This window comes from Narcine bancroftii, chromosome 4, assembly GCF_036971445.1.
Source record: "Narcine bancroftii isolate sNarBan1 chromosome 4, sNarBan1.hap1, whole genome shotgun sequence".
NCBI classification, from domain to species: domain Eukaryota; kingdom Metazoa; phylum Chordata; class Chondrichthyes; order Torpediniformes; family Narcinidae; genus Narcine; species Narcine bancroftii.
Genome location: NC_091472.1, coordinates 860,439 through 886,249, shown reverse-complemented (window position 1 = coordinate 886,249; position 25,811 = coordinate 860,439). Strand labels below are relative to the sequence as shown.

The 25,811-nt window shown below is 52.0% G+C and overlaps 1 protein-coding gene across 3 annotated transcripts in view; it reads right to left on the bottom strand.

The window, feature by feature from the left end:
• The window catches only part of adcy3a (adenylate cyclase 3a), a 163,567-nt gene extending 138,326 nt beyond the window's left edge, over positions 1-25,241 (bottom strand). Inside the window, exons 1-3 of one of the 3 annotated variants that reach the window (XM_069930586.1) lie at positions 24,341-25,241; positions 17,131-17,280; positions 8,847-8,977 (exon numbers count right to left, since the gene is read on the bottom strand). In XM_069930586.1, the coding sequence (XP_069786687.1) occupies positions 8,847-8,977; positions 17,131-17,280; positions 24,341-25,000 (941 nt within the window). In that variant the 5' untranslated portion in view covers positions 25,001-25,241. The remainder of the gene's footprint in view (positions 1-8,846; positions 8,978-17,130; positions 17,281-24,340) is intronic. The other 2 variants (XM_069930587.1, XM_069930588.1) reach the window with 2 other exon arrangements.
• Positions 25,242-25,811: the final 570 nt, after the last annotated feature.

Sequence of the window (25,811 nt, the reverse complement as noted above, 5' to 3'; positions counted from 1 at the left end):
CCCCCTCTCCTGAAATCCCCTTCACTCCTATAAATCCCACACTCCAGAAATCCCCCTCACTCCTATAAATCCTCCTCTCCCAAAATCCCCCTCACTCCTATAAACCCCCTCTCCTGAAATCCCCCTCACTCCTATAAATCCACCACTCCCGAAATCCCCCTCACTCCTATAAATCCCCCTCTCCCGAAATCCCCCTCACTCCTATAAATCCCCCTCTCCCGAAATCCCCCTCACTCCTATAAATCCACCACTCCCGAAATCGCCCTCACTCCTATAAATCCCCCTCTCCCGAAATCCCCCTCACTCCTATAAATCCCCCTCTCCCGAAATCCCCCTCACTCCTATAAATCCCCCTCTCCCGAAATCCCCCTCACTCCTATAAATCCCCCTCTCCCGAAATCCCCCTCACTCCTATAAATCCACCACTCCCGAAATGCCCCTCACTCCTATAAATCCCCCTCTCCTGAAATCCCCCTCACTTCTATAAATCCCCCTCTCCCGAAATCCCCCTCACTCCTATAAATCCCCCTCTCCTGAAATCCCCCTCACTCCTATAAATCCCCCCTCCCGAAATCCCCCTCAATCCTATAAATCCCCCTTCCCGATTTCCCTCTCACTCCTATAAATCCTCCTCTCCCGAAATCCCCCTTACTCCTATAAATCCCCCTCTCCTGAAATCCCCCTCACTCCTGTAAATCCCCTACTCCTGAAATCCCCCTCACTCCTATAAGTCCACCACTCCCGAAATCCCCCTCACTTCTATAAATCCCCCTCTCCCGAAATCCCCCTTACTCCTATAAATCCCCCACTCCCGAAATCCCCCTCACTCCTATAAATCCCCCCTCCAGAAATCCCCCTCACTCCTATAAATCCCCCACTCCCGAAATCCCCCACACTCCTATAAATCCCCCTCTCCCAAAATCCCCCTCACGCCTATAAATTCCCCACTCCCGAAATCCCCCTCACTCCTATAAATCCCCCTCTCCTGAAATCACCCTTCCTCCTATAAATCGCCCACTCCCGAAATCCCCCTCACTCCCATAAATCCCCCTCTCCTGAAATCCCCCTTACTCCTATAAATCCCCCTCTCCCGAAATCCCCCTCACTCCTATAAATCCCCCACTCTCGAAATCCCCCTCACTCCTATAAATCCCCCACTCCTGAAATCCCCCTCACTCTTATAAATCCCCCTCTACTGAAATCCCCCTCACTCCTATAAATCCCCCACTCCTGAAATCCCCCTCACTCCTATAAATCCCCCTCTCCTGAAATCCCCCTCACTCTTATAAATCCCCCTCTACTGAAATCCCCCTCACTCCTATAAATCCCCCTCTCCTGAAATCCCCCTCACTCTTATAAATCCCCCTCTCCCGAAATCCCCCTCACTCCTATAAATCCCCCACTCCCGAAATCCCCCTCACTCCTATAAATCCCCCACTCCCGACATCCCCCTCACTCCTATAAATCTCCAAAATCCCCCTCACTCCTATAAATCCCCCACTCCCGAAATCCCCCTCACTCCTATAAATCCCCCTCTCCTGAAATCCCCCTCACTCCTATAAATCCCCCACTCCCGAAATCCCCCTCACTCCTATAAATCCCCCACTCCCGAAATCCCCCTCACTCATATAAATCCCCCTCCCCTGAAATCCCCCTCACTCCTGTAAATCCCCTTCTCCTAAAATCCCCCTCACTCCTATAAATCCCCCTCTCCCGAAATCCCCCTCACTCCTATAAATCCACCACTCCCGAAATCCCCCTCACTCCTATAAATGCCCCACTCCTTAAATACCCCTCACTCCTATAAATTCCCCTCTCCCGAAATCCCCCTTACTCCTATAAATCCCCCACGCCCGAAATCCCCCTCACTCCTATAAATCTCCCCTCCTGAAATCCCCCTCACTCCTATAAATCCCCCACTCCCGAAATCCCCCACACTCCTATAAATCCCCCTCTCCAGAAATCCCCCTCATGCCTATAAATTCCCCACTCCCGAAATATCCCTCACTCCTATAAATCCCCCACTCCCGAAATCCCGCTCACTCCTATAAATCCACCTCTCCCGAAATCCCCCTTACTCCTATAAATCTCCCACTCTCGAAATCCCCCTCACTCCTATAAATTCCCCTCTCCTGAAATCCCCTCACTCCTATAAACCCCCCACTCCCGAAATCCCCCTCACGCCTATAAATCCCCCTCTCCCAAAATCCCCCTCACTCCTATAAATCCCCCTCACTGCTATAAATCCCCCTCTCCCGAAATCCCCCTCACTCCTATAAATCCCCGTCTCCCGAAATCCCCCCTCACCTATAAATCGCCCACTCCCGAAATCCCCCTCACTCCTATAAATCCCCCTCACCCGAAATCCCCCTCACTCCTATAAATCCAGCTCTCCCGAAATCCCCCTCACTCCTATAAATCCCCCTCTCCTGAAATCCCCCTCACTGCTATAAATCCCCCTCTCCCGAAATCCCCCTCACTCCTATAAATCCCCCTCTCCCGAAATCCCCCTCACTCCTATAAATGCCCCACTTCCGAAATCCCCCTCACTCCTATAAATCCAACTCTCCAAATCCCCCTCACTCATATAAATCCCCCTCTCCCGAAATCCCCCTCACTCCTATAAATCCCCCACTCCCGAAATCCCCCTCCCTCCTATAAATACCCCTCTCCCGAAATCCCCCTTACTCCTATAAATCCCCCACTCTCGAAATCCCCCTCACTCCTATAAATCTCCCTCTCCTGAAATCCCCCTCACTCTTATAAATCCCCCTCTCCTGAAATCCCCCTCACTCCTATAAATCCCCCTCTCCTCAAATCCCCCTCACTCCTATAAATCCACCTCTCCCGAAATCCCCCTCACTCCTATAAATCCCCCTCTCCCGACATCCCCCTCACTCCTATAAATCTCCCACTCCTGAAATCCCCCTCACTCCTATAAATCCCCCACTCCCGAAATCCCCCTCACTCCTATAAATCCCCCTCTCCCGACATCCCCCTCACTCCTATAAATCTCCCACTCCCAAAATCCCCCTCACTCCTATAAATCCCCCACTCCCGAAATCCCCCTCACTCCTATAAATCCCCCTCTCCTGAAATCCCCCTCACTCCTAGAAATCCCCCACTCCTGAAATCCCCCTCACTCCTATAAATGCCCCACTCCTTAAATACCCCGCACTCCTATAAATCCCCCTCTCCTGAAATCCCCCTCACTCCTGTAAATCCCCCAATCCCGAAATCCCCCTCACTCCTATAAATCCCCCTCTCCCGAAATCCCCCTCACTCCTATAAATCCCCCAGTCCCGAAATCCCCCTCAGTCCTATAAATGCCCCACTCCTTAAATACCCCTCATTTTATAAATCCCCCTCTCCTGAAATCCCCCTTACTCCTATAAATCCCCCACTCCCGAAATCCCCCTCACTACTATAAATCTCCCCTCCTGAAATCCCCCTCACTCCTATAAATCCCCCACTCCCGAAATCCCCCACACTCCTATAAATCCCACTCTCCCGAAATCCCCCACATGCCTATAAATTCCCCACTCCCGAAATCCCCCTCACTCCTATAAATCCCCCACTCCCGAAATCCCCCTCACTCCTATAAATCCCCCTCTCCCGAAATCCCCCTTACTCCTATAAATCCCCCACTCTCGAAATCCCCCTCACTCCTATAAATCCCCCTCTCCTGAAATCCCCTCACTCCTATAAACCCCCCACTCCCGAAATCCCCCTCACGCCTATAAATCCCCCTCTCCCAAAATCCCCCTCACTCCTATAAATCCCCCTCACTGCTATAAATCCCCCTCTCCCGAAATCCCCCTCACTCCTATAAATCCCCGTCTCCCGAAATCCCCCTCACTCCTATAAATCGCCCACTCCCGAAATCCCCCTCACTCCTATAAATCCCCCTCTCCCGAAATCCCCCTCACTCCTATAAATCCCCCACTCCCGAAATTCCCCTCACTCCTATAAATGCCCCACTCCTTAAATACCCCTCACTCCTATAAATCCCCCTCTCCCGAAATCCCCCTTACTCCTATAAATCCCCACTCCCGAAATCCCCCTCACTCCTATAAATCTCCCCTCCTGAAATCCCCCTCACTCCTATAAATCCCCCACTCCCGAAATCCCCCACACTCCTATAAATCCCCCTCTCCTGAAATCCCCCTCATGCCTATAAATTCCGCACTCCCGAAATCCCCCACACTCCTATAAATCCCCCTCTCCCGAAATCCCCCTCATGCCTATAAATTCCCCACTCCCGAAATCCCCCTCACTCCTATAAATCCCCCACTCCCAAAATCCCGCTCACTCCTATAAACCCCCCACTCCCGAAATCCCCCTCACGCCTATAAATCCCCCTCTCCCAAAATCCCCCTTACTCCTAGAAATCCCCCACTCTCGAAATCCCCCTCACTCCTATAAATCCCCCTCTCCTGAAATCCCCTCACTCCTATAAACCCCCCACTCCCGAAATCCCCCTCACGCCTATAAATCCCCCTCTCCCAAAATCCCCCTCACTCCTATAAATCCCCCTCACTGCTATAAATCCCCCTCTCCCGAAATCCCCCACACTCCTATAAATCCCCGTCTCCCGAAATCCCCCTCTCACCTATAAATCGCCCACTCCCGAAATCCCCCTCACTCCTATAAATCGCCCACTCCCGAAATCCCCCTCACTCCTATAAATCCCCCACTCCCGAAATCCCCCTCACTCCTATGAATCCCCTTCTCCCAAAATCCCCCTCACTCCTATAAATCTCCCACTCCCAAAATCCCCCTCACTCCTATAAATCCCCCACTCCCGAAATCCCCCTCACTCCTATAAACCCCCACTCCCAAAATCCCCCTCACTCCTATAAATCCCCCTCTCCCAACATCCCCCTCACTCCTATAAATCTCCCACTCCCAAAATCCCCCTCACTCCTATAAATCCCCCACTCCCGAAATCCCCCTCACTCCTATAAATCCCCCACTCCTGAAATCCCCCTCACTCCTATAAATGCCCCACTCCTTAAATACCCAGCACTCCTATAAATCCCCCTCTCCTGAAATCCCCCTCACTCCTGTAAATCCCCCAATCCCGAAATCCCCCTCACTCCTATAAATCCCCCTCTCCCGAAATCCCCCTCACTCCTATAAATCCCCCACTCCCGAAATCCCCCTCACTACTATAAATGCCCCACTCCTTAAATACCCCTCACTCCTATAAATCCCCCTCTCCCGAAATCCCCCTTACTCCTATAAATCCCCCACTCCCGAAATCCCCCTCACTCCTATAAATCTCCCCTCCTGAAATCCCCCTCACTCCTATAAATCCCCCACTCCCGAAATCCCCCACACTCCTATAAATCCCCATCTCCCGAAATCCCCCTCATGCCTATAAATTCCCCACTCCCGAAATCCCCCTCACTCTAATAAATCCCCCACTCCCGAAATCCCCCTCACTCCTATAAATCCCCCTCTCCCGAAATCCCCCTTACTCCTATAAATCCCCCACTCTCGAAATCCCCCTCACTCCTATAAATCCCCCTCACTGCTATAAATCCCCCTCTCCCGAAATCCCCCTCACTCCTATAAATCCCCGTCTCCCGAAATCCCCCTCACTCCTATAAATCCCCCTCACTGCTATAAATCCCCCTCTCCCGAAATCCCCCTCACTCCTATAAATCCCCGTCTCCCAAAATCCCCCTTACTCCTCTAAATCCCCCACTCTCGAAATCCCCCTCACTCCTATAAATCCCCCTCACTGCTATAAATCCCCCTCTCCCGAAATCCCCCTCACTCCTATAAATCCCCCTCTCCCGAAATCCCCCTCACTCCTATAAATCCCCGTCTCCCAAAATCCCCCTCACTCCTATAAATCCCGCTCTCCCGAAATCCCCCTTACTCCTATAAATCCCCCACTCCCGAAATCCCCCTCACTCCTATAAATCCCCCTCTCCCGAAATCCCCCTTACTCCTATAAATCCCCCACTCCCGAAATCCCCCTCACTCCTATAAATCCCCCACTCACGAAATTCCCCTCACTCCTATAAATGCCCCACTCCTTAAATACCCCTCACTCCTATAAATCCCCCTCTCCCGAAATCCCCCTTACTCCTATAAATCCCCCACTCCCGAAATCCCCCTCACTCCTATAAATCTCCCCTCCTGAAATCCCCCTCGCTCCTATAAATCCCCCACTCCCGAAATCCCCCACACTCCTATAAATCCCCCTCTCCTGAAATCCCCCTCATGCCTATAAATTCCGCACTCCCGAAATCCCCCACACTCCTATAAATCCCCCTCTCCCGAAATCCCCCTCATGCCTATAAATTCCCCACTCCCGAAATCCCCCTCACTCCTATAAATCCCCCACTCCCAAAATCCCGCTCACTCCTATAAACCCCCCACTCCCGAAATCCCCCTCACGCCTATAAATCCCCCTCTCCCAAAATCCCCCTTACTCCTAGAAATCCCCCACTCTCGAAATCCCCCTCACTCCTATAAATCCCCCTCTCCTGAAATCCCCTCACTCCTATAAACCCCCCACTCCCGAAATCCCCCTCACGCCTATAAATCCCCCTCTCCCAAAATCCCCCTCACTCCTATAAATCCCCCTCACTGCTATAAATCCCCCTCTCCCGAAATCCCCCACACTCCTATAAATCCCCGTCTCCCGAAATCCCCCTCTCACCTATAAATCGCCCACTCCCGAAATCCCCCTCACTCCTATAAATCCCCCACTCCCGAAATCCCCCTCACTCCTATGAATCCCCTTCTCCCGAATTCCCCCTCACTCCTATAAATTTCCCACTCCCAAAATCCCCCTCACTCCTATAAATCCCCCACTCCCGAAATCCCCCTCACTCCTATAAACCCCCACTCCCAAAATCCCCCTCACTCCTATAAATCCCCCTCTCCCAACATCCCCCTCACTCCTATAAATCTCCCACTCCCAAAATCCCCCTCACTCCTATAAATCCCCCACTCCCGAAATCCCCCTCACTCCTATAAATCCCCCACTCCTGAAATCCCCCTCACTCCTATAAATGCCCCACTCCTTAAATACCCAGCACTCCTATAAATCCCCCTCTCCTGAAATCCCCCTCACTCCTGTAAATCCCCCAATCCCGAAATCCCCCTCACTCCTATAAATCCCCCTCTCCCGAAATCCCCCTCACTCCTATAAATCCCCCACTCCCGAAATCCCCCTCACTACTATAAATGCCCCACTCCTTAAATACCCCTCACTCCTATAAATCCCCCTCTCCCGAAATCCCCCTTACTCCTATAAATCCCCCACTCCCGAAATCCCCCTCACTCCTATAAATCTCCCCTCCCGAAATCCCCCACACTCCTATAAATCCCCATCTCCCGAAATCCCCCTCATGCCTATAAATTCCCCACTCCCGAAATCCCCCTCACTCCTATAAATCCCCCTCTCCCGAAATCCCCCTTACTCCTATAAATCCCCCACTCTCGAAATCCCCCTCACTCCTATAAATCCCCCTCACTGCTATACATCCCCCTCTCCCGAAATCCCCCTCACTCCTATAAATCCCCGTCTCCCGAAATCCCCCTCACTCCTATAAATCCCCCTCACTGCTATAAATCCCCCTCTCCCGAAATCCCCCTCACTCCTATAAATCCCCGTCTCCCAAAATCCCCCTTACTCCTATAAATCCCCCACTCTCGAAATCCCCCTCACTCCTATAAATCCCCCTCACTGCTATAAATCCCCCTCTCCCGAAATCCCCCTCACTCCTATAAATCCCCCTCTCCCGAAATCCCCCTCACTCCTATAAATCCCCGTCTCCCAAAATCCCCCTCACTCCTATAAATCCCGCTCTCCCGAAATCCCCCTTACTCCTATAAATCCCCCACTCCCGAAATCCCCCTCACTCCTATAAATCCCCCTCTCCCGAAATCCCCCTTACTCCTATAAATCCCCCTCTCCCGAAATCCCCCTTACTCCTATAAATCCCCCACTCCCGAAATCCCCCTCACTCCTATAAATCTCCCCTCCCGAAATCCCCCTCACTCCTATAAATCCCCCACTCCCGAAATCCCCCACACTCCTATAAATTCCCCACTCCCGAAATCCCCCTCACTCTAATAAATCCCCCACTCCCGAAATCCCCCTCACTCCTATAAATCCCCCACTCTCGAAATCCCCCTCACTCCTATAAATCCCCCTCACTGCTATAAATCCCCCTCTCCCGAAATCCCCCTCACTCCTATAAATCCCCGTCTCCCGAAATCCCCCTCACTCCTATAAATCCCCCTTACTCCTATAAATCCCCCACTCCCGAAATCCCCCTCACTCCTATAAATCTCCTCTCCCAATATCCCCCTCACTCCCTTTCATCCCCTTCACTCCCGGTGTCTCCCCCTCATCTCCCTCACTCCCCCTCACTCCCTCTCATCTCCCTCACTCCCCTCCATTCCCCTCACTCTCTGATCCTCTGCCTGACCCGCCAAGGCAACTCCACCCACTTCCTGGTCACTGTGCGATCCTCCCGACCCCTACCTGACCTTCTCCTGACCCTTACCTAACCTTCTTTTAGCCCTCCTTGACCTCTATGATTTGTTACCTGTTTTCTCCCTCACCCTTCCCTGTCCCCTTTGACCCCACTCTGACCCCATGACACCTTCCTGAACCCCCCAGATCCTCACCCTGTCCCTGTCCTGTCATTTGCAACCCCTCGCTGACCTCAACCTGACCCTCTCCCCTGAATCCTTCCAGACTCCCCAATACCCCATCATGACCCTTACCTTCCCCTCTCCCCTGACACCATCGCGAACCCTGCCTGACCCATCCTTGACCCCTGACCACACCCTGACCCTACCCGTGACCCTACCTGACCCTGTCGTGGCGGTACATGTACATGGTGTTGAACTGCTGCAGTTCCCGGGACTTTCTCTCCCTCTTCATGTCGTTCAACATCTCGTCCGCAATGTGCTTCGGCAAAATTGACAGCAGGAGCCTCTCCTGTGGGGCAGAGGGACAGGTCAGACCCTGAGACCATCCCCTCCCGTCCCCTCCCTCATCCTTCCGAGTCTCTCTCCCATCCTCCCCTACCCTCACCGCCCTCTCCTGTGGGCAGAGGGACAGGTCAGACCCTGAGACCATCCCCTCCCGTCCCCTCCCTCATCCTTCTGAGACCCTCTCCCCTCCTCCCCTACCCTCTCCGCCCTCTCCTGTGGGCAGAGGGACAGGTCAGACCCTGAGACCATCCCCTCCCCTCCCCTCCCTCATCCTTCCGAGTCCCTCTCCCCTCATCCCCTACCCTCACCGCCCTCTCCTGTGGGCAGAGGGACAGGTCAGACCCTGAGACCATCCCCTCCCGTCCCCTCCCTCATCCTTCCGAGTCCCTCTCCCCTCCTCCCCTACCCTCACCGCCCTCTCCTGTGGGCAGAGGGACAGGTCAGACCCTGAGACCATCCCCTCCCGTCCCCTCCCTCATCCTTCCGAGTCCCTCTCCCCTCCTCCCCTACCCTCACCGCCCTCTCCTGTGGGCAGAGGGACAGGTCAGACCCTGAGACCATCCCCTCCCGTCCCCTCCCTCATCCTTCCGAGTCTCTCTCCCCTCCTCCCCTACCCTCACCGCCCTCTCCTGTGGGCAGAGGGACAGGTCAGACCCTGAGACCATCCCCTCCCGTCCCCTCCCTCATCCTTCTGAGACCCTCTCCCCTCCTCCCCTACCCTCTCCGCCCTCTCCTGTGGGCAGAGGGACAGGTCAGACCCTGAGACCATCCCCTCCCCTCCCCTCCCTCATCCTTCCGAGTCCCTCTCCCCTCCTCCCCTACCCTCACCGCCCTCTCCTGTGGGCAGAGGGACAGGTCAGACCCTGAGACCATCCCCTCCCGTCCCCTCCCTCATCCTTCCGAGTCCCTCTCCCCTCCTCCCCTACCCTCACCACCCTCTCCTGTGGGCAGAGGGACAGGTCAGACCCTGAGACCATCCCCTCCCGTCCCCTCCCTCATCCTTCCGAGTCCCTCTCCCCTCCTCCCCTACCCTCACCGCCCTCTCCTGTGGGCAGAGGGACAGGTCAGACCCTGAGACCATCCCCTCCCGTCCCCTCCCTCATCCTTCCGAGTCCCTCTCCCCTCCTCCCCTACCCTCACCGCCCTCTCCTGTGGGCAGAGGGACAGGTCAGACCCTGAGACCATCCCCTCCCGTCCCCTCCCTCATCCTTCCGAGTCTCTCTCCCCTCCTCCCCTACCCTCACCGCCCTCTCCTGTGGGCAGAGGGACAGGTCAGACCCTGAGACCATCCCCTCCCGTCCCCTCCCTCATCCTTCTGAGACTCTCTCCCCTCCTCCCCTACCCTCTCCGCCCTCTCCTGTGGGCAGAGGGACAGGTCAGACCCTGAGACCATCCCCTCCCCTCCCCTCCCTCATCCTTCCGAGTCCCTCTCCCCTCCTCCCCTACCCTCACCGCCCTCTCCTGTGGGCAGAGGGACAGGTCAGACCCTGAGACCATCCCCTCCCGTCCCCTCCCTCATCCTTCCGAGTCCCTCTCCCCTCCTCCCCTACCCTCACCGCCCTCTCCTGTGGGCAGAGGGACAGGTCAGACCCTGAGACCATCCCCTCCCGTCCCCTCCCTCATCCTTCCGAGTCCCTCTCCCCTCCTCCCCTACCCTCACCGCCCTCTCCTGTGGGCAGAGGGACAGGTCAGACCCTGAGACCATCCCCTCCCGTCCCCTCCCTCATCCTTCCGAGTCCCTCTCCCCTCCTCCCCTACCCTCACCGCCCTCTCCTGTGGGGCAGAGGGACAGGTCAGATCCTGAGACCATCCCCTCCCGTCCCCTCCCTCATCCTTCCGAGTCCCTCTCCCCTCCTCCCCTACCCTCACCGCCCTCTCCTGTGGGCAGAGGGACAGGTCAGACCCTGAGACCATCCCCTCCCGTCCCCTCCCTCATCCTTCCGAGTCCCTCTCCCCTCCTCCCCTACCCTCACCGCCCTCTCCTGTGGGCAGAGGGACAGGTCAGACCCTGAGACCATCCCCTCCCCTCCCCTCCCTCATCCTTCCGAGTCCCTCTCCCCTCCTCCCCTACCCTCACCGCCCTCTCCTGTGGGCAGAGGGAAAGATCAGACCCTAAGACCATCCCCTCCCCTCCCCTCCCTCATCCTTCCTTCCCTCTCCCCTCCTTCCCCTACCCTCACCGCCCTCACCTGTGGGCAGAGGGACAGGTCAGACCCTGAGACCAACCTCTCCCCTCTCCTCCCTCATCCTTCCGAGTTCCTCTCCCCTCCTTCCCCTACCCTCACCGCCCTCTCCTGTGGGGCAGGGGGAACAGGTCAGACCCCTCACTGGCCCCGAGACCATTCCCTCCCCTCCCTCACCCTGTCTCATCCCTTCCTCTCTTTCACTCCCTCCCTTCACCATCCTCCACCCTCCTTCCCTCCCTTACCCCTCCTCTCCCTACCCTTCCCATCCTCTCCTATGGGGCAGGCCCTGAGACCATCCGCTCCCCTCCCCTCCCCTCACGCACTCCCCTCCCTACCCTTCCTGCCCTCTCCTCCACACCCTCATCCCTCCAAATCACTCTGCCCTCCTTCTCTTCCTCCTCTCCCCTCCAGGTACTTCAATCCAGTAGTTGTGCCCTCTTGTGCTAGGTTGTAGAGGTTCTACATCTACTCTGTCCACGCCTTTCAACATTCAAAATGTTTCAATGATTCCCCCCCCCCCCCACCCCATTTTCTTAAATTCCAACCAGTACAAGCCAAGTGCATCAAACGCTCCTCATATGATAATCCTTTTATTCCCGGAATCATCCTTGTGAACCTCCTCTGAACCCTTTCCAATGTCAGCACATCTTTTCTTAAATGAGGGACTCAAAACTGCTCACAATCTCCACGTGAGGCCTCATCAGGGCCTGATAAACCCCAACATCACATCCCTGCTCTTAGATTCTATTGCCCTTGAAACAAACGCCAACATTGTCTTTGCCTTCTTCACCCCCAACTCAACCTGCAAGTTTATCTACAGGCTCCTGCACGAGGAATTCCAGGTCTCTTCGCATCTGGGGATTTTCAATCTTCTCCCCATTTAGAAATAGTCTGGCTCTTTATTTTTTTCTACAAAACTGCGTGACCGTCCACTTTCCCACATTATATTTCATTTACCCCATCTCTGCCCGTTCTCCTCATCTGTCCAAGTCCTTCTGTGTGAGAGCTAATAGATTATAGGAAGTAAAGTTAATATGAGTGAAATAAGGAATACTGGACTAGATTAGAGGAAGTTAAGTAAGTGCTGAGTAGGGATGAATTCCGATAAGAGTGTGAGGAAGGGTTACGCAAGTATAATAGAATAAGGGCTAATTAGCAAGTTCTGGTATAGAATTAGTAAGTCCTGGGGGTTGAGATGTGTGAATAAGGACAAAGGCAGATTCTTGAATGAGGACAATGACATGATGGGACCCAGACAGGATACCCCATGGTCTTTCAAGTTTACAGAAACTGCACGTAGGCAGACAGAATTACCAAATGCCAAACCAATCCAGGAGGCAGAAGAATGTTGGGGGGGGGGGGTGGGGTGGTATCTCTACACTGAAATAAACTGTATAAAAGTTGGGTGAGCCCCAGTGTATGTGTGTATTCCCAGGGTAAGGGGAAGCACCCAACTTTGCACTGTTGTACAATAAATGTTCTTTGTTCTCAATTTTTGTCTCGAGCGAAATCTGTGAAGGTACCTCTGTTTCTCACATTCTGCAGCCTCCCTGTTCCCCACTACACAACCTGCTCCTCCACCTCCCTTCATATCATTTGCAAACTTGGTCACAAACCCATTCATTCCAGAATCTGAATCATTAATATAGAATATAAAAAGCAGCATCCCTAACCCCGACCCCTGTGGTCACCTCCAGCAACTGATAACCAAGCAGAATATGGGCCCTGACTCTGCTTCCTGCCAAGTGTCCAATGCTCTCCCCACACTTGTCTGTTTCCTGTTACACCCGTGGGCTCTTATTGTATTAAGTAGCCTCATGTGTGGCACCTTATCAAAGGTCGTTTGGAAATCCAAATACGACATTCACTCCATCTCCCTTATCCAGCCGCTGGTCACTTCCTCTAAGAGTTCCAATAGGTTTGTCTAACAGGATTTTCCCTGAAGGACACCGTGCTGCTTTGGCCTGTCCTGTTGGAGGTCCCCAAGTTCTCCATAACCCTATCCTTGACTATCGACTCCAACATCTCCCCAACCACTGACATCAGGCTATCCGGTCTGATAGGAGATTCTATTATGAGTAGAATGGACAGAAGATTCTGTGAGTCCAATAAAGACAACAGGAATACATGTTCCTCCCTGGTGCCAGGGTATGGGATGTCTCCAATTGGGTCCAGAACATTTTGAGGGGAGCGGGTGAACAGCCAGGAATCTTGGTGTACGTTGGTTCCAGTGACATCGGTAAGATAAGTGAGGAAGTCCTGAAGATGGAATTAGGGAGGAGCTGAGAAGCAGGACTACTGTCAAAGCTTTGCTCTGGGCTCCCAGAGTTCCAGCCAGGATTTGTGGATATGCAATTTACTGGAAGAAATCGAATCACCGCAGAGGGAATATTTATCAAGGAACTCTTCACAAGCCACCCACCCATGTTATAGTGTTGATAAACTGACAGGGTGAAGTCTGACAGGGGTCCAGGGCACTAGCTGATGCTTCTTAACCTTTGCAACGGACATAGTTCCACTGGGCCGTTCTGAGAGAGTCTGATCACAGGAGTGTGTGATGAGACGATGTGGAGGAAGCTTCACTCTGGGTCTGACCCCGGGAGTGTGTGACGGGACAGTTCGGAGGGAGCTTCACTCTGGGTCTAACCCTGGGAGTGTGTGATGGGACAGTTCGGAGGGAGCTTCACTCTGGGTCTGACCCCAGGAGTGTGTGATGGGACAGTGTGGAAGGAGCTTCACACTGGGTCTGACCCCGGGAATGTGTGACGGGACAATGTGGAGGGAACTTCACTCTGGGTCTAACCCCAGGAGTGTGTGATGGGACAGTGTGGAGAGAGCTTCACTCTGGGTCTGACCCCGGGAGTGTGTGATGGGACAGTGTGGAGGGAGCTTCACTCTGGGTCTAACCCTGGGAGTGTGTGATGGGACAGTGTGGAGAGAGCTTCACTCTGGGTCTGACCCCGGGAGTGTGTGATGGGACAGTGTGGAAGGAGCTTCACACTGGGTCTGACCCCGGGAATGTGTGACGGGACAGTTCGGAGGGAGCTTCACTCTGGGTCTAACCCTGGGAGTGTGTGATGGGACAGTGTGGAGGAAGCTTCACTCTGGGTCTGACCCCGGGAGTGTGTGATGGGACAATGTGGAGGAAGCTTCACTCTGGGTCTAACCCTGGGAGTGTGTGATGGGACAGTGTGGAGGGAGCTTCACTCTGGGTCTGTCCCCGGGAGTGTGTGATGGGACAGTGTGGAGGGAGCTTCACTCTGGGTCTAACCCTGGGAGTGTGTGATGGGACAGTGTGGAGGGAGCTTCACTCTGGGTCTGACCCCGGGAGTGTGTGATGGGACGGTGTGGAGGGAGCTTCACTCTGGGTCTAACCCTGGGAGTGTGTGATGGGACAGTGTGGAGGGAGCTTCACTCTGGGTCTGACCCCGGGAGTGTGTGATGGGACAGTGTGGAGGGAGCTTCACTCTGGGTCTGACCCTGGGAGTGTGTGATGGGACAGTGTGGAGGGAGCTTCACTCTGGGTCTGACCCCGGGAGTGTGTGATGGGACAGTGCGGAGGGAGCTTCACTCTGTGTCTGACCCTGGGAGTGTGTGATGGGACAGTGTGGAGAGAGCTTCACTCTGGGTCTGACCCCGGGAGTGTGTGTTGGGATGATGTGGAGGGAGCTTCACTATGTGTCCGACCCATGGAGTGTGTGATGGGACGGTGTGGAGGGAGCTTCACTCTCTGTCTGACCCCGGGAGTGTGTGATGGGACGGTGTGGAGGGAGCTTCACTCTGTGTCTGACCACAGGAGTATGTGATGGGACAGTGCGGAGGGAGCTTCACTCTGTGTCTGACCCCGGGAGTGTGTGATGAGACGGTGTGGAGGGAGCTTCACTCTGTGTCTGCCACCAGGAGTGGGTGATGGCACATCTTGCATCAGGTCCTGCCAGTTCTCGTCCCACTGAGTTATCCCAGCACATCATGGGTAAGGTCCTGCCAGTTCTCACTCCACTGATTCCCATCTTATCGTTAATCAGTTCCTGCCATTTCTCGCACCACTGTTCCCATAGATCAACGTGTATCAGGTCATGTCAGTTATCGCACTACTGTTCCCCCAGCACATCATTATCAGGTACTGCTAGTTCTCGTTCCATTGAATTACCCAGCACATCATGCATCAGGTCCAGCTAGTCCTGATTGAGTTCTTCAAGGGGGTTACAAAAAAGGTTGATGAGGGGAAAGCTGTGGATGTTGTCTATTTGGACTTTAGTAAAGCTTTTGACAAAGTTCCCCACAGGAGGTTAGGGAAAAAGGTGGAGGCATTAGGTATAAATAAGGAGGTAGTGAAATGAATTCAGTAATGGTTGGATGGAAGGTGTCAGAGAGTAGTGGTGGAAAATTGTTTGTCCAATTGGAGGCCGGTGACTAGTGGAGTTCCTCAGGGTTTGGTCCTGGGTCCACTATTATTTGTTATATATATTAACGATCTGGATGTAGGGGTAGAGAATTGGATAAGCAAGTTTGCGGATGATACAAAGATTGGTGGTGTTGTGGACAGTGAGGTAGATTACTGTAGATTAAAAGGTGATTTAGGAAGGCTGGAGGTGTGGGCTGAGAAATGGCTGATGGAATTTAATACGGATAAATGTGAGGTGCCTCATTTTGGAAAGGCAAATCTAAATAGGTCATATACATTGAATGGTAGACAATTGAGGAGTGCAGAGCAACAAAGGGATTTAGGAGTTGTGGTAAATAGTACCCTCAAGGCTGATACTCAGGTAGATGGTGTGGTGAAGAAGGCATTTGGAATGTTGGCCTTCATAGATTGGAGTATTGAATTCAAGAGTAGGGAGGTTATGATGAAATTGTACAAGGCTTTGGTGAGGCCAAATTTGGAGTACTGTGTACAGTTTTGGTCACCAAATTATAGGAAAGATATAAACAAAATAGAGAGAGTGCAGAGAAGGTTCACGAGAACGTTGACAGGATTTCAGGGTTTGAGTTCCAGGGAAAGGTTGTGCAGACTGGGTCTTTTTTCACTGGAGCGAAGAAGATTGAGAGGGGACTTGATAGAGGTGTTTAAGATTTTAAAAGGGACAGACAGAGTAAATGTGGATAGGCTTTTTCAATTAAGAAAGGGGGAGATTCAAACTAGAGGACATGGTTTAAGATTGAAGGGGGAAAATTATAAGGGGAACATGAGGGTAAATTTCTTTTCGCAGAGGGTGGTGGGGATGTGGAATGAGCTTCCGGCAGACGTGGTCGAGGCGGGATCATTGGTTACATTTAAGGAAAGACTGGATCGTTACATGGATGGGAGGGGACTAGAGGGGTATGGACCGGGTGCTGGTCAGTGGGACTAGGAGGGTGGGGATTTGCTACGGCATGGACTAGTAGGGCCGAACTGGCCTGTTCTGTGCTGTAAGTGGTTATATGGTTATATGGTTATTTGAGTCTCAGTCTTATGGATAATAAAGCAGTACAGTAACAGGATGGACACTACTTGGCCTCAAGATTAAGTTCTCGCCCCACTGAATTACCCCAGCACATCGTGCACCAGGTCCTGCCAGATCTTACCCCACTGTTCCCCCAGCACATTGTGCATCAGGTCCTGCCACTAATGGCCCCACTGTTCTCCCAGAACATCGTGTATCAGCTCCTGCAAGTCATTGCCCCACTCTTCCCCCAGCACATCGCGTGTCAGGTCCTGCCAGTTCTCGCCCCATTCTTCCCCCAACAAATCATGTATCAGGTCCTGCCATTTCTTACGCCACTGTTCCCCCAGCACATTGTGCATCAGGTCCTGCCACTAATGGCCCCACTGTTCTCTCAGAACATCATGTATCAGCTCCTGCCAGTCCTCGCCCCACTGTACCCCCAGTATATTGTGTATCAGCTGCAGCCAGTTCCCGTCCCACTGAATTACCCCAGCACATCGTGTATCAGGTCCTGCCAGTTCTCACCATTACCAAACCCACCTTACCTTTTGTCGACTCTGCTCCTCCTGGTTGAGTTTGATTTCCAGGGATTGGCGAGCTTCTAGGAATGCCTTCCGGTGCGTGCGGTCCGCCATGTAATATGACATAATCCCCACGATGATGGCACAGAGGTAGATGCAGATGTTGGCCAACAGCTGGAAAAGGAGAACATCAAATGCAGTGTGTAAGCTGGAAGGTCTTCAGGCACTGGATATTGGTGGGGGAGTGTTAGAATGAGGGGGGAGTGATGGGGAGTCAGGGAAGAGGGGAGAGTGAGGTGTGAAGGTACGTGAGGTGGTGAGTATGAGGAGGGATTGAGGTGAGGAGTGAGGGGAGATGAGGAATGAGGAATGAGGAAAGGTGGGAGTGAGGGGAGGTGAGGGATGCGGAATGAGGAGAGGTGAGGAATGGGGGAACATGTTGGCTTTCATAAAGAGGGAATTGGAGTATAGGAACAGAGATGCCCTTCTGCAGTTGTACAGGGCCCTGGTGAGACCCCACCTGGAGTATTGCGTCCAGTTCTGGTCTCCAATTTTGAGGAAGGACATACTAGCTATAGAGGGTGTGCAGCGCTGATTTACAAGGTTAGTTCCAGGGATGGCGGGGTTGACATATGCTGAAAGGCTAGAAAAACTGGACTTGTATCCGATGGAGTTTAGAAGGATGAGGGGGAACATGATTACTTGTTCCCAATGATGGGGGAGATGAGGACTAGAGGCATAGTTTAAGAATACAGGGTAGGCCCTTTAGGACGGAGATGAGAAAACATTTTTTTACCCAGAGAAGTGTGAATCTGTGGAATGCTCTGCCACAGAGGGTGGTAGAGGCAGATTCGCTGATTATGTTCAAAAGAGAGTTAGATAAGACTCTAGTGGGCAAAGGAGTTAAGGGTTATGGGGATAAGGCTGGAAATGGGTACTGATAGTAGTGATCAGCCATGATCTGTAAAATGGCGGTGCTGGCTCGACGGGCCGAAGGGCCTACTCCAGCTCCTATTGTCTATTGTCTATTGAACCTAGTCCTCTCCTCTAGTTCCATCTACCTGTACCATGCCCATCACCCTCCATTCCCCTCCCATTCACATACCTATCCAATTTTTCCTTCAATAACAAAATGGACCCTGCCGCCACTCCTTCTCCCGGAAGCTTATTCCACACAGCCACCACTCTCTGAGTGAAGAAGTTCCCCCTCATGTTACTTCTAAACTTTTGTCCCTTAACTCATGACCTCTTGCTTCAATCTCTCCTACCCTCAAGGGGAAAGGCCTATTCACATCAACTCTATCTCTTCCCCTCATAATCTTAAATACCTCTATCAAATCCCCCCTCAACCTTCTACGCTCCAAGGAATAAAGACCTAATATGCTCAATCTTTCTTTGTAATCTAGATTCTGAAACCCAGGTAACATTTTCGTAAATCTTCTCTGCACCCTCTCTACCTTGTTGATATTCTTCCTATAATTCAGTGACCAGAACTGAACACAATATTCTAAATTTGGCCTCACCAATGCCTGAACCATCTCAACATCACCTCCCAACTCCTGTATTCTATGCTTTGATTTATAAAGGGCAGCATACTAAAACCCTCTTCACCACCCTATAACATAACATAACAATTACAGCACGGAAACAGGCCATTAGGCCCTTCTAGTCCGCACCGAACAAAACACCCCTTTCTAGTCCCACCTCCCTGCACAATGCCCATAACTTTCCATCTTCTTCTCATCCATATACCTGTCCAACCTTTTCTTAAATAATACAATTGACTCCGCCGCCACTATTTCTCCCGGAAGATGATTCCACACAGCTACCACTCTCTGAGTAAAGAAGTTCCCCCTCATGTTACCTCTAAACCTCTGCCCCTTAATTCTTAACTCATGTCCTCTTGTTTTAATCTTTCCTCCTCTTAACGGAAATAGTCTATCCACATCCATTCTGTCTATCCCTTTCATAATCTTAAATACTTCTATCAAATCCCCTCTCAATCTTCTACGCTCCAAAGAATAAAGACCCAATCTGTCCAATCTCTCCCCATACTCCAGATGCTTAAACCCAGGCAACATTCTGGTAAACCTTCTCTGCACTCTCTCCACTCTGTTTATATCCTTCCTATAATTAGGCGACCAGAACTGCACACAGAACTCCAAATTAGGCCGCACCAACGTCTTATACAATCTCAACATCACCTCCCAACTCCTATATTCCATGCAATGATTGATAAAGGCCAGCATACTAAAAGCCTTCTTCACCACCCTATTCACGTGAGTTTCTACCTTCAGGGAACGATGTACCGTTACTCCTAAATCTTTCTGCTCTTCTGTATTCCTCAATGCTCTCCCATTTACCACATATGTCCTATTCTGATTCTTCTTACCAAAATGAAGCACCTCACACTTATCAGCATTAAATTCCATCTGCCATTTTTCAGCCCACTTTTCTAAGCAGCCCAAATCCCTCTGCAATCCTTGAAAACCTTCTTCATTATCCACTATTCCACCTATCTTAGTATCGTCTGCATATTTACTAATCCAATTCACCACCCCATCATCTAGATCATTAATGTATATAACGAACAACAATGGGCCCAATACAGATCCTTGAGGCACACCACTGGTCACCGGCCTCCAACCTGACAGACAATTATCCACTACCACTCTCTGGCCTCTCCCATTCAGCCAATGTTCAATCCATTTGACTATCTTAAAATTTATACCTAAAGACTGCACCTTCTTAACTAACCTTCCATGTGGTACCTTATCGAAGGCCTTACTGAAGTCCATATAGACAACATCCACTGCGCTACCCTCATCCACATTCCTAGTCACCTCTTCAAAAAATTCAATCAGATTGGTCAAACATGACCTTCCTCCCACAAATCCATGTTGAGTGCTCCTGATCAGACCCTGTCTATCCAGATGTTTATAAGTACTATCTCTAAGAATTTTCTCCATTAATTTACCTACCACAGACGTCAAACTTACAGGCCGATAGTTGCCAGGCTTCCTCCTTGAACCCTTTTTAAATAACGGAACCACATGCGCAATGCGCCAATCCTCCGGCACTATCCCCATATCTAATGACATTTGGAAAATGACTGCCAGAGCCTCTGCTATTTCCTCCTTCACTTCTCTCAATGTCCTGGGGAAGATCCCGTCTGGTCCCGGAGACTTATCCACCTTTATATTCTTCAAAAGCCTTAAAACTACACCTTTTGTAATCTCTATATTCCCCATATTTACCCAATTTGCTTTTTTTATCCCACATCTCCCAATATCCTTCTCCTTAGTGAATACCGAAGAAAAGAAACTGTTCAATATCTCCCCCATTTCTCTAGGCTCCACACACAGGCTCCACACACAGTTTTCCACTCTGATTTTCTAAGGGACCAATTTTGTCTCTAGCTTTCCTCTTACCATTAATCTATCCACATGAGATTCTACCTTAAGGGAATGATGCACTGTTATTCCGAGATCTTTCTGCTCCACTGCATTCCTCAATGCCCCCCCCCCCCCCCCCCACCACCACCCCATTTACTACGTACGTCCTGTTTGGATTATTCTTTCCAAAATGAAGCCCTTCACACTTCTCAGCATTAAACTCCATCTGCCATCTTTCAGCCCACTCTTCTCAGCAGTCCAAATCCCTCTGCAATATCTGAAAAGCTTCATTATCCACAGTTCCACCTATTTTAGTATCATCCGCATATTTACTCCTCCGATTTACCACCCCATCATCCAGATCATTACTGTAAATGACAAGGGACCCAGTACTGATCCCTGAGGCAGATCCACTCGACTCCGGCCTCCAAGTTGACAAACAATTTTCCCCCACTACTCTCTGGCATCTCCCATCTAACCACTGTTTAATCCATTTCACTACTTCATCATTAATCCCTAATGATTGAACCTTCCTGACTAAACTCTTATGCGGACCTTGTCAAAGGCCTTGCTAAAGTTCACATAGGCAACATCCACCGCCTTCCCCTCATCAACCTTCTTAGTAACGACTCTTGTTCAAACCTCGTCTTCCCAAATAATTGTATATTCCATCTCTAAGAACCCTCTCCATTAGTTTACCCACCATCAACATTAGACTCACAGGCCCATGAAGATGTTTCTACTCAGGCAGGAACATCAAATGAAAGCCTGAAAGGGAGCAGCGCAGGAGTGGCCTCGGGACCGGCGGATCCGGTAGAGCTGGGGAGTCGGGACAAGAATTAAATATTACCCTGGAAAAAATGGAGAACTTGAACAACGGATTTGCCAGAGTTGAAACTGTAATGAGAGACATGTTTGAAAGGATGACTGGAATAAAAGAAAATGCTGAAGAAGTAATGGAGAGAACGTGCCAGACAGGAGGAGACTGGGTAAAAACACAAGATAGGCTAAAAGCTTTGGAAAAAGATAAAAAAAAATGGGAGTTGGACCGACAAGGTCTGTTGGACATGGAGAAGGAATCGAAGGAAGAGATCTGGTGAATTTCTTCAAAACAGGGATCCTGCGAGTGTTGAGATTCAGAGAAAAATTACATATTGAAAAGGCTCACCGGACCCTCGGACCCAGGAGAGCTGGTGATCAGTGACCACCCCTGGTCCTGGCAAGACCTTTGAGTTACCAGGAAGATTCTAAATAAAATAATGGTCTGCCTGAGATTGACCATGAAAAAGTGCCATTTTGTCAAGATTTTAGCCTCAATTTGATTAAGCAGTTTGATGATGTCTGTATTCCCAGATACCTCAATTCTACCGCACTCCTCGGTGCCCGACCATTCACCGTGTACGTCCTTTCTTGGTTTGTCCTTCCCAACAACACAAACACAATTTCTTCTCCTCCACCATCAGATTCCTGAATGGACAATTAATCACTTTCACTTTTGAAGGAGACCAAAGCTGTTCACAATGCTCAAGGTGTGGTCTCACCAAGGCCCTTACAACTGCAGTTAGACCTCCTTGCTTCTATGCTCAAAACCTCTCAGAACCAAGACCAGCATTTGCTTTTCCCCACCTGCTGGACCTGCATTCCAGCCTTCCCTGACTGACGCTCCATGTCCCACAGGTCTCACTACAGCTCCCCTTCACCATTGAGGTACCAAAGTGGTTCGTCTACACTACATCTAAAGCAGCTCTATCGAGAGCGTCCTGGCCGATGGGACCACGTGTAGTATGGTGGCTGCAGATAAATGGATCTGAGATCAATCCACAGGACCATTAGAGTGGCAAAGAGGGTGACTGGAGTCTCCCTCCCACACATGGACTACTGGAATCATTGTCTGGAGAGGGTGCGAAAATCACTGAGGACCCCTTCCACCCTGCACACAGCATCTTCCAGCTGCTGCCGGTGGGGAAGAGATACAGGAGGATCAGATCCAGCACCACCAGGCTGAGGAACAGCTTCTTCCCACGGGCACTGAGAATGCTGAATGACCAAATGAACTGCTCACACTGACCACCCAAGACTGGGATATTAGTTAAACAATATTTATTTATTTATTTGTACAGCTGAAATACTTGTCCTGTATGTCTGTACATGTGTTATGTCTGGGTGTAACTCTGTGTGTTTTACACTGAGGACCAGAGAACGTTGATTCGTTGGGTTGTACTTGCACAATCAGATGACAAGAAACGTGACTTGATCTGCCGAACATTCACCCACTCACCTGATCTGACTTGCAGCCTCTTGGAATCTATTTCACAGCTCACACTGCCCCCCCCCCCCCCCACCCTCCCCAACCCCCTGGTTCAGTGACATCTGTGAACATGGAGATATTGCATATAATCTTTTCCTTGACAGCATCAATACATATTGTAAACATGTGGGGCCCCTGCATGAACCCTATAGTTCTCCACTAGTACCGGCCTGCCGATGTGAAAAGGACCTGTTTCTTCCCACTCTCAGCTTCCTGTCACAGTTCCCCATCCATGAGAGTGCATCACCATCTGGAGCATGTTCCCTCACTTTCCTCACCAACCTCTTGTGCAGGATCTTGTCACAAGCATTTCGAGACTCCAAATACTGTGCACTGCACCAACTGATTCACCATTATCCATATGACTGGTTACACCATCAAACAATGAGAACATAGAACACTACAGCACAGTACAGGCCCTTCAGCCCTCAATGTTCTGCTGACTTATATATTCCTTAAAAAAATCTAAACTTTCCCTACCCTGTAACCCTCTATTTTTCTTCCATCCATGTGCCTGTCTAAGAGTCTCTTAAATGCCCCCTAATGCTCCAGCCTCCACCACCATCCCTTGCAAGGCATTCCAGGCCCCCACAACTCTCTGTGTAAAAAAAAACTTATCCCTGACGTCTCCCTGAAATTTCCCTCCCTTCACTTTGTACACACGTCCTCTGGTGTTTGATGATCCTGCCCTGGGAAACAGACGCTGGACGTCCACCCTATCTATGCCTCTCAGAATTTTGTCGACCTATCAAGTCTCCTCTAACCCTAACCCTAATCCTTCTACGCTCCAAAGAGAAAAGTCCCAGCTCTGCTAGCCTTGCCTCATAAGACATTTCCCAATCCAGGCAGCATCCTCTCAAGCCCCCTCTCCACAGCTTCCACATTCTTCCTGTAATGAGGTGACCAGAACTGAACACAATACTCCAAGTGTGGTCTCACCAGAGGTTTGTAGAGTTGTTACATGACCTCTCTACTCCTGAACTCAACCCCCTTATTAATGAATCCCAGCATCCCATAGGCCTTCTTAACTATCCTATCACCCTGAGAGGTGACCTTCAGGGATGTATGGATTTGGACCCCAAGGTCCCTCTGTGTGGTGAACTGCAATTCACTAGAAGCGTGCTGTATTGACGACTGGTCCTGTCTTCTAGTTCCTCCCCCATTCCTCCACACTTAACTGGAGAATTTGTTTAATAGGAGAGGTGATTTTTATATCACAGCAGCCCATGATCACCCTTTCCATTTGGAGTAACAACCAAACCTTCCAAACTTGGCCAGCTCCAGCTTCCCGCTCACTGCCCACCTCCTCCCTGTCCAGTCATGACATTGTCCCATTACAATTTCTCTACATGCAGATCCTGAGACCCTGACCACTGGGAGAAACCCTGGGGCCTCGACCACAGAGTTCTGAATCCTCGGGATCCCCAAGCCGCGAGACACATCCCCTGGGACCCTGGCCCTTGGATTTTGAGGCCTGTGACCCTGAGGTGTGGGACACTGACACACAGGGTCTTTGACGGTGATCACCTACCTTCTGGAACAGTCCTTCCTCTTGCAGGGAGTGTTGCTGCTGCTGGGCCACAGTGAAGCCCAGGACCAGGGTGTGGACTCCACAGGTGGTCACACTGAGCAGGACGATGGGCGCGAGTGGCAGAGGCATGGTGATGAACAGCGAGAAGGTAAAGAAGGTGAGCCAGCCAACCGTGTCGCTGGCCCGGTGAGAATGGAAGCTCAGGCTCAGATGAGAGAAGATCTGCACGGTGAGCATCAGCCACAGCACATAGGGGACCACCTTCTGGCCGACGCGATCGGACAGGAGGTGGAGGCGGCAGAGGGTGAAGAGCAGGAGCAGGATCAGTAGTCCGGCCGCAGAGAGCAGGAGGAGAGCCAGTTTCTCGGCTGAGAAGACCACCACACAGGACACCAGGCAGTAGCAGTCATAGAGAGCGGCAAAGAGCATGAGGACCAGCTGGCATTCCTCACGCTGCCGGCGGAAGTAGGTCTGGTACAAGGTCTCCAGGGACTTGGGAACGAAGGTTACCCTGACACAGGAGGGCAGACAAAAGCAGCAGCCCACACCCTGCACCATCACTTCCCAGCTCTGCTCCAAAGCCTGGTCTGGGTCAGAGGGTAGGCTCACAGAGAACTCAGCCGATAACTCCGGCTCTGAGATGCCCTCGTCCCTGGGCATGGCCAGACGCCGTTCGCAGGTTCACAGGGCTAGGTCCGAACAGGCAAGCAGTACCAGGCAATCAGAGACAGGGGGGTCGGGGACAGGGGGTCAGGGGATTGGAGACAGGGAGGGGTCGAGGACAGGGGGGGTTGAGGTCAGGGAGTCAGTGACAGGGGTCAGGGATGAGGATTCAGGGACAGGGGGTTGCGATCAGGGCGGGGATCAGAGACAGGGGGTTAAGAACAAGGGTTGGGGACAGGAGTCGGAGATGGGGGGGGTGGGGTCGGGGATGGGGAGTCAGGGACAGGGGGTTGGGATCAGGGCGGGGATCAGAGACAGGGGGTCAGGGGCGAGGGTTAGGGACAGGAGTCGGAGATGGGGGAAGGGCGGGGGGAGAGGGTTGGGGACAGGAGTTGGAGACGGGGTGGGTGGGATGGGGGGGTCGGGGATGGGAGTCAGGACAGGGGGTTGGGATCAGGGCGGGGAGCAGAGACAGGGGGTGAAGAAGAAGGGTTGGGGACAGGAGTCGGAGACGGGGTGGGGGGGTGGGGGGGTGGGGGGTGGAGGTCAGTACGTGGCCGACACAAATAGCTGGTCTGTGCCCTCTGGTCGGTGATGGACGGTGGGTCTGCGGCGGCCCGACCGGACGGTGGTCGGACAGGGGGAGGGTCGGGGACCGGGCGGGGGGGGCAGTGATCGCTGTCGAGGCGGCTCCTCGGGAAGGAGGAAGCGGCACCGCGAAGTCCCCGCTCCGCCAGGCCGCCCGGCTCCGATCCCCGGCGGCGCGTCCGACAGGCAGCGCTGCTTCCCGTCCGGCTGGAGGGTTCCC